At 37.8% G+C, this 11,801-nt stretch overlaps 1 protein-coding gene across 1 annotated transcript; it reads left to right on the top strand.

The window, feature by feature from the left end:
• Positions 1–1,455: 1,455 nt before the first annotated feature.
• On the top strand, positions 1,456–9,567 carry LOC107824029 (la-related protein 1C). Its single transcript, XM_075234264.1, has 6 exons — positions 1,456–2,124; positions 2,692–3,274; positions 3,359–3,503; positions 3,605–3,695; positions 7,647–7,718; positions 8,597–9,567. Exons 1-6 carry the CDS (start codon positions 1,591–1,593, stop codon positions 8,861–8,863), a joined length of 1,692 nt encoding a protein of 563 aa, XP_075090365.1. The 5' UTR covers positions 1,456–1,590; the 3' UTR covers positions 8,864–9,567.
• The last annotated feature ends 2,234 nt before the right edge of the window (positions 9,568–11,801 follow it).

Genomic DNA, 11,801 nt, shown 5'->3' with positions numbered 1-11,801 from the left:
ATGATTTCATTTCCGAGCTTACATCAATTGACTTACGACGTACTTGTACGTACGAAAACATGGGTTGTAACACCTTGGCACCATGAAAATGGAGCATGGTGGTAGCAAGAAACATTGGGCAGACATAGTTGAAGATGATGGCAAGTTACAAAGTGATGACACACTATTAGACTTATACGAGGCACCAAACAGAGGGGTCAAGTTTGCTAGCAAGACTCGGACCACGGAGGGCAGCCAAATAGGGAGTGAAAGCATGGACCCGATGCTTGAGAAGCTGATAGACATGGTTGAGTCATGCAGAGATTCAGGCCAAGAGCAAGGAGAGACATCCGATGGACGGAGGATCGAGGCCATCATTGCTAGCCGTCTAAAGTACAAACAGGGCAAAAAGAAAGGTGACCAGTACCTTGTGACATGGGAAGGCGAATCGCCCATAGGGCATCATGGCTAATGGACAAAGATCTCCATCGATGCCAAGGTGAGGTGCGCGCGTACGTGTCGATGCTTTGTGTCGAAGGCGGCACAAAATTGGGTGTGGGAGAGTGTCATGGCCTGCCACATCATCATGCCACGTAAGTGCCACTTGACATATATTTTTTCCTTATGGAAGGTTTACATAAGTTAGAGACTAGCTCATTGTGGAATATTCTAGAACTATGGAGAATTTCCTTGGAAAAGCTCAAGATATTTATGGACTTGGTAGGAAGACTCTTTTGGAAAACCTTGGAATGTTCTAGTCATGTAGAAAATTCTAGAGGGTGTACTTATTTGTAAATATGGAATGACTTGTGAAATAATTATTATTTTTTATACACTAGCCCCTAGGTGACTAGTATAAACATGGGCCTTTCATTTGTAACTCACCAAGTAAAATAATCAAATTCTCTACAATAAAAAGGTTTATTTGGCAAATTTCTTCGGTCTTTCTTTCTACTATTATTTTAGCGATATTGAGTATAGTAAAATTAACTTGGCATAGCAAGAACGTGAGCAAGTTGCACAAGATCGTGAAACAGTGCCGCGTATTTAGTTAAATAGTAAGGACGTGGGAAAAACAAAGTGGAAGAGAATTTCGTTGTAAGTAGACGCTAGCACTAGGGCAGTTAAGTAAATTTATTTTGTACAACAGTCCGACTTTTCTCTACTACAAAGCAAAGAAGAAAAATACTACTACCACCAGCGGAGAGAGGAGAGAGGAGAGAGGAGAGAGGAAAGAAGAAAGAAGAAAGAAGAAAGAAGAGGAGAGAGAAAACTCGCCTCTCTCTGTGAGTTTATTTTGTATTGTGTGTCTGTTGATTGAGCGTGTAGTGATCGTCGAAATCACCTTCGACTTTTGATCTTTAGTCGGTTATACTCTCTTAATGCTTACTTACATTTTTCAATTTCTCTGATTTATATATCTAACTTGATCTCTCACTCTCCTGTGTAGAAAATTTTGATCGATTCAATTATTTATTTTAGGAATAGTAAATCAACTAATGGATGTTCAAGTATAGAGACTAATTAGAGGATTTCTTAAATTTTGGGAGATCACTTTTTTATTTTTGGAAAGTTTTGATTCCATAGAAACAAACCCTAACCCTAGTTTTGATGGCTGCACCGGCTCCAACTCCAGCTCATCATTCTCACCGGAATACTACCTCGGACACCTTCAACAGCACCGACGCCGGTGGTCTCAACAGCCCCCAGTCTCGGCGATCATCAGCCGCTTCTCGTGACGTTTCCTCGGCTTGGACGCAGATTGTTCGCAGTAGCGACTCAGAATCCACAGTTGTGGCGATTTCCTCTTCACCTCCTCTTCCTCCTCCACTTTCTCCTCCGGCGTATTCTGAGCAAATCGTTCACTCCTCTGATTGTTCGCTTTCTGATGACGGGGCGACAGCCGGCAGTTGTGCTACAGAAGCTCAGCTTGAGAGCTCTGATAACGGAAACAGCGATGGCAGCAACAGCAATGTGGCTAAAAAGCCCGCTTGGAACAAACCGTTAAATGGTGCAGCTGAGGTTAGTCCAGTCATGGGTGCTGTCTGTTGGCCTGCTCTCTCCGATTCCACTAAGGCTTCACCAAAATTGTCTTCTTCCGAGTCACTCAAAGCTCTCTTCGACGGATCAGTTTCTGTAACACAGGTTATTCCCCATTCATCAATGCTAGTTTTCTGTATACATTGCGCTAACTGATTTTGTTAATGAAAAGCATTTAAATGGAACTAAATGGATATTGGGGATTAAAATAGGGTACCCTAACTACCCCAGGATTGGGGCGTAGTAGTAGTTGACTAGTTGTTTGCTCTATCTGCTGCCTGACTAGATTAAGCACAAAAAAGCACCAAAGTTTGTTGGACCCTTATGCGCAAACCATAATAAAGTTATATACGTTGCTGTGCCCTTAAAGACAACCTCAGTGAAGGTGCACTCGCCTTAGCACCTTGATGCCTGCAATGAAGCTCCAAATAAGCGAGGCTAAGCGCACAACCCGGGCTTCACTGAGCTTGAGGGCTTAAGCTCGCTTTAAGCGTGCCTTTAACTGTGCCTAACTCTGATTCTTAGTTTCAGTGTTTTATTGTGTATGTGTCCTATATTGTGACCATTTATTGTCTGGTTATGCGTGCACACGCCAGACTAACGTGTGTATGAGTTAATAGTCCATGGTTGTTCCAAAAGCTCATTTATATGTAAATGTGTGGTATTTTATAGGGAACGGGAATGACACCATCTTCTCATGGGAAAGTTAATACGAACAATGCGAACCCTAATTCAACGCTGAACCATGTTGCTCCCACCCGCCAAAGGTCTATGAAGCGCGGTGGTGGTTATTCAAACCATAATGCATCAGCCAATGGTGGCTTTTCTCAGCAACAGGGACAGAGTTCTGAGGCGGAAATAGTCCTGAATAAATCTGGGAAGTCCGGTAATTCTGGTGCTGATTCCTCTTCAAAGGATAATAGTCATAGGGATGGGGGACAATGGGGAGGATTTGGATCTCAATCACATGGTGGAAATGAGCACCAACATCAACGAAATTCAAACAGGAGAGGCAATGTTGGTCCACACCCCCGTGGAGATGGCACGTATCATCAAGGTTATGGGGGTAGGCGTGATCAGGAACGTGGAAATCAGGATTGGAAACCCCACAGAGTTTGGGGGAATAGGGATGCACACATGCAGCCGCAGAGAGTTCCAGCGAGGCCATTTATGGGAGGCCCACCTCATACTTCCCCACCTTTTATACCTCCAACCATGCCTGTGCAGCCCTATCGAGCTCCCATGGTTTACTCTGGTGAGATGTGTTACTTCTGGGGTTCTTTTTCTGAGTTACTAAACCCCATTATGTCGCTCTACTGATACTCTAACCAATTTGCAGAGGTACCACCTGTATATTTTTTTCCAGGTCCACTCCCTGATACATTCAGAATGCCTATGCTTTCTCCTGTGCCACCTGTCTTCTTTCATATGCCAGATCCCCAGTTGCAAACCAAAATAGTGAACCAGATAGATTATTATTTCAGGTAGACACTTCTTTGTTCTTTGTTTGTAATTGCTCTTACTTAGTAGCTGTCTTAACTGTATTGGTATTATAAACTATTCCTGTCCCTATATTTTGTTGCAGTAATGAAAATTTGATTAAGGATACATTCTTGCGGCGGAACATGGATGAACATGGATGGGTTTCTGTTACGCTAATAGCAGGCTTCAAGAAAGTGAGTTGGTTGGAATTAAATGTCATTGCTCACAAAGAGATTCTGTTAATACATACGTGTTTTTTTACCCTTAGTGCTTGGCTGATATTTTCTGGTGTATTAGTTGCTTATTCTTTTGAAAATACATCTCCATATCTTATTTCATGTTGTTGTTGGTAACTGTTAATAATGTTTCATAACCTGGTTGATGATTTTAGCTCCTTTTTTAGAGGTTAGAAAATGCCAATGATATCTTTTCCTCAAACAGGGAGAGAAAGAGGGGGAAGGACAACCTGAAATGATTATTTTATATTTTATGCATTGGACTTGCTTCTTTGTTTGTACTTCTTCTGGTGCAAACGGTTTGCCTCTTTAATCTTCTGTAATAGCTTGTTTGTGTAATTCTTAGGTTTTTCTTCGAGATTTAGTAACAGACTACTAACATCATTAATCCAAATAGGATATATTGAACATAAAATTAGTAGGAGAGAGCGAGGGAAGTTAGTCGTTCATTTCGATAGGAGGCCTCTCTGTCTCTACCTCTCTTATCAATGTTGCTTTTCCCCCCTCTTAAGAGTATTATGGGAAGACAAAGAAAGTAAAATTAATGAGAACTTCTAACTTTTCCTTAGGGAGGAAGTGTTCCTGCATAATTGACCCTTTTGATCGGAGAATAGAACATTTAGAGAAAGGAGAAGTATCTCTGGATGTCTAAGGTTGCTGATTGCAACTATGATTTCTTTTTGTATCAAGCATATCTAAGTGTATATGAAGTTTTATATGCGTGCTATAATGCTGTTGTTGGTTGATTATAAATGCTGTATCTTTTATACAAAGCTGTTCCAATGTTGTTCATTTGGAGACCGGCCGATATGTGGTTGGACTGCAACATATCTATCTGGCATCCGTAGCTATTAATACATTGTCGCGACAAATGTGTCAAGCTTCAGTATTGTCCTCTTATATGAACTCTTGAGCTCATGCAAAGTGCTTAAACAGATTTTTGTGTTGAAATTGAGTAATTCTAGCAAGAGTTAGTGACCACCATACAGTGTTCTGATGTGCACTCTTGGCTAATACTGTGTCATGTAAATGCATGATTATGTGATAATTTCATTAGACTGTTGGTTCTGGTTTTAATGTCATTTGTTCCAGGACTAAATTGTTTTTCCATTGGGATAGATGTCCATCTCCTTATTTATTCTTATTGATTGTAGGGGAAGCCAGTTAGGTTAGGCTCAATATTCGATCACAGTCATGATAAGTAGAGTTCTTCGGGGTACTATGCATGTCCTCACTCCGCACATGCACAAATTTGAATGCTTAGCTTTACAGGTGAAATCTGTTGTTCGTGGAGTCTATAGTTGGTTAATGGTTGGTTGATTTTGAAATTCCTGTTCCCTTTACGGATAGTTTTTATCTGGAGCTCTCTCATCCTTGTGATAGATAGTAGCAATTAGGACGGGTCTTAAAACAAGTAGTTCTGGTGAGTAGCAGGCAGGGAGAATGTGTATTGAGTGCAAAAGGCATCCTAAGAACTCAAGACCAATCAACTGTATAAGGTAAAGTAAAATTATCTTGAGCATAGCACTTTTTGGAGTGTGGAAGTTATATGTGGGTGAATCTCTCAACTGTGGCTCTTTAGGTTAATTCAAGAGTTTATTGCTTTCAGAAAGGGGTGAAGAAGGCAGGAGTACTTATAGTGATACAAGAGAGGTGATTTCTGTGATTGGTGTAAGTGGCATCAAGAAAGCAGATTCAATGTTCTTTTGTGGTTTAAATGGAAGAAATAAGATTTTTTAACCTGGATAATGCAAGAAAAGTTTAGCAAATTGGGCTACGCAGAGGCAGGTATTTGTTGAAGATGAGTTAAATATATTAAGGCTAACAATTAGGAGGAATCGTTGCTGTAAAAGAACTTGAAACAACGAAGCAAGTGAAGCTTCATACGTAAAGCCATGCGATTTAGAGAAGTTCGCACTTCAAACAATGTTGAAAAAAGTGATTCCAACGAGAATCTGTCATTTTCTTTAATTTAAACTTTGAGGAGTTGGATTAATATCGGCATTATGTATGCTAGTGGATGTCGAAAGTAGTTTTTTTATTGGAACTTAATTTTTATTGTACTAATTCCATAGATGTTTGATATTTTTTTAAAATTTCCTTAAATTGTGATTTGTGAGCTTTGGATCAAAGCTGTGCGCTTTTCTTCTCGCTTTTCGCTTCAACCCCATACAGATACACCTTGTCGCTTTTTCGCCTTTTTGTGCTTTTAAAAACACTGGGAGAAAATGGAGGCAAATGTTTTGATAATGAGTTTGTAAACTCTGAAAGCGTAGGATTTAATGCTGAAAAATTGAGAAGACTTAGATTTGAAAATGCTACTTGATCAGGCGAAGTCATAAGTTGAAATAATTCTTGCCGAATACAAGTCATCAATTGAAATGAAGATATACTCCCCCAATTTAAATTTATATGAACCTATTTCCTTTTTAGTCCGTGCCAAAAAGAATGACCCCTTTCCATGTTTGTAAACAATTTACCTTTATGCATTGATTTATGGCCACACAAAAATATATGTACCTTATTTTACACAAGTTCAAAAGTCCTCTTTTATCTTAAACTCCGTGTCCAGTCAAGTAGGTTCACATAAATTGAAACAGAGGGAGTAATAAATAGATGCTTTAAAAGGAGTCATCTACTTCTTTAAAAGCTCTAATTTTCCCTTTAACATGTTTGGTAGGAGAAGATAAGAGAGCTGTGATTTTGTGGAGGATATGTTAATTAATTGAATGAATATTCAAATTGGAAGTCTAATTTTACCTAAACCATTTTTGGAAGGAGGAGATAAGAAAGTTGCTTGGAAGGATAACTAGTAAGTGGGTGAAATTTTGGATTTATGATTTGTTCACAGTAGTTTCGAGTTTAAGTTATAATGCATTGAAACTTATTTTTAAAAAGTTTTTGATGCTTTGAGATCCTTGGTTTGCTTGCCATTTCCTATTCTATTGCATTTGCTTTTCTTCTCTATTGCACTAGGATTCAAAAATATGATGGGAGCTATGGAGATGTTTAGGAAAAGTAAGGTGTTGTTACACCCCTTATTGTTTGAGTCTCACTTTTTTCATTATTTTTACCTCCCCAACAAGTAGTAGATTAACTTATTTGCTTCTGGATTATTAGTTTTCCATTATTTTTTTGGAAGATGTAATTGTTTCTAATACCTGCTGTGCTGTTTGCTGTTGGCTTGATGTATTTGTTGGTTTAGTTTGATTCTTCCAATATGCTGTTGTAGAATAAAGTCACGATATGAGCAGGCCTTTGGTTTAATTTTTTCTTGTGACGTATTCTAAAAGCTGATTGCTTGATTTAGTGAATTGTTGTCATGCGAATGCTTGTTAATTAAGTATTTCCTATATCGGTGCATCGTAACCATAGATATGTGGCGCTCCATAGATATGTCAGGTTTGTCAACTTAAAGTAATTTAATTTAAGGAGTATCCGAACAAGTCTGTTGGAACTCTTGTAGAGTTGTATGATCTTGTCCTCTCTTTTCGGCAGGTCAATGATACAATCAGGTAGTTGTAAGCAATTGAATGTGTTTGATCATTCCATGGTATAATTTATGTCCTATGGGGCTTTATGCAGGTATTATTTTGCAAGTATTAGCATTCAGGGAGTTTTGCACTTGACTCTATGATTTTAGTTCAATCTGGTGTTTTGTCTGTATAGTAATGTTTTTGTGATGGTTCTCTATGTCATTTTTGCTGCAATGGAAGTAGCATAAGGTGAATGATTAATCTTTGGGGGTTGAGGTGAAGGCTGAGGGAGAAGTCTTTGGATATCCTTTCAGATTAATGGTTCTTCATTTTATTTTAGTACAGCCTCACTTAAATACGTGCCTTGAGCACTCTCTTTGTGGTAACTTCATTTGCTGTAAAAAACTTGGCTTATTTTCGACCATTTTTGCAGGTAATGTCGCTGACAGATAATATACAACTGATACTGGATGTTATGAGGTCCTCTACTGTTGTAGAAGTGCAGGTATTCCTTCTATATATGGTTTGTGGTCTTTTTAGACTTTTAATTTCTACTTCCACTGGCCAAAAGAAATGCCTCATTACGTATTAGTCGCTTTTTGGCAAAGTGCTTGTGTTGTAAAAGAATGGAATTTTAAACAATGAACACTTGTTAAAGACCTTACAGATATGAGCATGAAATCTTAAGTAGAACTAAAGCCTGTTACCCTTGCAAAATGGTTTTGAAGAATTCAATTGCCTTGTCCATTATCCACCGCATTCTTTGGAATAGGTCTCTCTAGAAACAAAATAATGGTTTGTAATTCATCCTTATTAATGTGTCCTTCATTCACAGTAGCTGCTGTTTGAATTATATGAAGTGTCTGTTTGCTGATGCCCTAGGCCGATTGAGATGTTTAGTACTTCAGACTTCGGAAATTGCTTAAACCACCAAGTTTTGAACATGTGGTCCAGTGCCCCCTCAGGGAATTTCTCGGTTATCACAACAAAACAAAAAAAAGGGGGTTAAGCAATTTTTTGTTAACCTTTTTTTCCATGAAAATACTTGGGGTAGTATTTGCCTACTTAGGTGTTTAGTGCTACACTCTTGATTGGGCCTACTTAGGTGTTTAGTGCTTCAGGACTAGGAAAATGCTTTTAAGAATATTAGTTAACCTTTGTTAACCTTTGTTAACCTTTTTTTCCATGAAAATACTTGGGTAGTATTTGCCTCTACACTCTTGGTTGGGCATACTTAGGTGTTTAGTGCTTCAGGACTAGGAAAATGCTTTTAAGAATATTAGTTAACCTTGTATAGAGGTTATGCTAAAATTAGAAAGTACTCTGGTAGTATTTGCCTCTTAACTGTTACGGGTTTTAACAGTTTTTTTCCTTGCGTTGCAGGGCGAAAAGTTAAGGCGTAGAAATGACTGGAATCATTGGATCATACCGCCATCAGTTCAGAATTCAACCATAAGTCCTCAATCTCCACAAAAATCTAGTCCTGATTTTCTTGCAGAAAATCTCCAACGTGTTGCATTTGATGATGAGACTATAAGACATGGAAATGCCGAAGCATATCTTAGTAGACCGTCATCTGCTGAATTAAGTACTCCATCTAAGCAGTTTGGCAATGAGATGGCTGGAAAAACTGGTGCTCAGCGTGGATAGCCAATGGCAGTTGGAAATCCAAGTTAAAGAGTTGACTGTTCTGTGGTGGAGTGAAGAGTGAAGCCCAGGGGTTGGCAGTATTGTGCTTCTTCGAGCTAATCAATGAGTTTAGTCTTTACCGTTGCTGATGGCAATGACGCCTCATGAAGGAAATAGACAGCAATAAAAGAGAACAGTATGGGAAAAGAATTATAATGTGTCTTTTAAGCTTGCAGCTTTGATTTTGTTTGGATGTGTTTTTTCTTTAGTTGGGGAGAAGTATTTTCTTCTCCTTTTATGTTATGTTGTTCCTCATCATGGCTATTATACAGGCTTGGGCAATTTTGATTCTACTTCCCCATGCAGCCCCTCAGCTTTATTTATTTAACCAAAATCTTTGGGGCTAAGATCACTTATCTCTGAAGGAAAGCTTACTGAAAGGTATGAAGTTGCTGGCTTCTGATTTTCTCTTCCTGAAAAGCCGGGAGATTGGTCTTATTGGATGTGCTGCAATGCTGTGAAGACTCTTCTGCTGTCGCTGGCCACATGATTGTCTTTTTACTCTTTCTGCTTGTGTCAAACATAGAACCGTTGACTCCTTTTTATATGTATACTAGTTAAGATAAGCCCGCCCGGGACCAACAACCATAGTCAAAAGTGTATAACCTTTTTTCCTCCTATATATAAATGAATTATACATATATTATATACTTATTCCGTTCCAATTTATGTGAACCTGTTTGATTGAGTACATAGTTTAAGAAAAAATGAAAACTTTTGGATTTTGTGGTCCTAAACAATTCAAAAAGGGGCCAGAGTATTTGTGTAGTTATAAAAGCTTCTTATTAATGGTAGAATTGTAAGTTTAAGCAAATTTGTTTCCAACCTTAGAAATGGGTCATTCTTTTTGGAACGGATCAAAAAGGAAATATGTTTACATAAACTGGAACGGAGGTAGTATTTATTAACTAAATACCTGGGTGGGTGGCTATTTAAATTAATTCTTTTGAATGGCTTAAATGTTCATTACATTCAAGGAAAGTTAAACTTTAGACAAAGGAAAGCTAAATGTTCATTACATTTAGACAATTTCTTATAATAGAAATTGTCTATTAATCATCGACTCCGTCACATTTGTTATTACCAGATGCAATACCCTTTTTGCTTTTATGTATTCTGTAAATTAAAAGTCTGCAACCTTTAGAGCTGTTTTTTTTACCTATAGAAGTGGCCCTTTAAATTGCCTGAGAAGTTGCTTTTATTTACCAACTATACTAAAAATTTAAGAATTCGATACCAAAAAATTGACGTCTCAAAAATAAATTAAAACGAATAACATATGACATTATGCAATCCTTCAATTTAAAGCCAATATTATTTGTCAGTAAGAAAACTCGAGTTGCAATAACAATATAATAAGCAATTCAATTCACTATATTACACATACATAATAATATATTTTTTCATATTTAATGGAAATAAACATTTAATTACTTCTTTAAATTCTTAGTGACTCGTCTTAAGCAATTGAAGAATCATAAGATGACGATAATATTTGGAAAATGATAAATATACCTTAAATTGGAAATATTTTGACACGGTTAATTGATTTTGTGATACACTAAAAATTATAAAGGATTATGTTAAATAATTTTCTTCAAAGATAATAAGTTTAAAATTAATTGAGACACACCAAGTTGTGTAGTATAGTACTGTGGCTCCCACAGCTTTCACATGTTCATTAAAGATAACCTCAACCAACCATTAACAGTTTAGTTCTTAGACAATTTGGTGGATAGTGCAGCACGTGTCCTTTGTGCGGGGTAGTTAAATAGTACTCAAAGTTGACACGCAGGCATGTTGATGAAACAAACTGCTCAACAAGCTTAAACTTAGCGGCCTCAAGTTAAGGGATCTGGGCTTGGCTCAGTCCTTAGCGGGATCGAGCTGTCCATCCACCTCACGGGCTAGCTTGGCAAAGGATCAGTCTTTGGCCCGGCTGTGTTATTTACAAGAAAGAAAATTTACCTGCCATAGCTATAAGTATGATCTATTAATGGACCATAGCTATCTTTTAATTTAATTATTTTTCATAGTTATAATGGTTTTTCAATTTACTCATCATAGCTGCCTAATACCATATACACAGAGAATTATTCCACTCGATAATCTTTTCTCTCAACCCTCTTTCTCTCTTCTCCCTCAACTCTCTCCTTTTCCCTCGACAACAGAGAAGTCACCTTCGACCGTCTTGTCCGGCGGTGTTCTACGGAGCCCAACTAAACAACCACCTCTTTCTCTCTTCTCCACACATCACCACCCTCCGCCGTATACCCATTTCACCGCGAATCACCCTTAAACACCGTCACCACCCTTCGTTAGATCCATATCTAAAATCACGAAGTTGCGATCAATCCATTACCGGCTGCGAAAACAATAGAGGAGGAAGATCGGAGGTGTCACTAGATTTGGATCTAATGGAGATGCCGGAATCCATGGCTTCTTCTCCTTCTTTGTATCTCACATCTGAGTGTATTCGTCTGACCTGAGACTTATTCCTCCACCACTACTTTTCACACCGGAAAAAGAAGCCGCATCTTTCTTCTCTAAAGTGTATTTTGGATTTTCGCCGGAAATCCGACGGGGTTTGATTGTATTCTCTATTTTTAAATACAATGTATTTTATATTCTCATCGGAGATTTGACTGTATTATTTATTTTTTAGTTAAATACAATTAGTTTTTAAAAGGATTTGAATGTATTCTTCATTTTTAGTGTAAATACACTGGTATTTTGTATTTCGCCGGAGATCCGACTGAGTTTGATTGTATTCTTCCTTTTTAAATATAGTATATTTTGTATTTTCATCGGAGATTTGACCGGATTTGACTGTATTCTTTATTTTGTCATTTTTTAAAAATGTAAATACATTCAAATACAGTTGAATATGTTCAACATT

The sequence above is a fragment of the Nicotiana tabacum genome, chromosome 17, assembly GCF_000715075.1.
Source record: "Nicotiana tabacum cultivar K326 chromosome 17, ASM71507v2, whole genome shotgun sequence".
Taxonomy (NCBI): Eukaryota; Viridiplantae; Streptophyta; class Magnoliopsida; order Solanales; family Solanaceae; genus Nicotiana; species Nicotiana tabacum.
The sequence above is the reverse complement of the archived record's forward strand: the minus strand, read 5'-3'. Positions and strand labels throughout refer to the sequence as shown.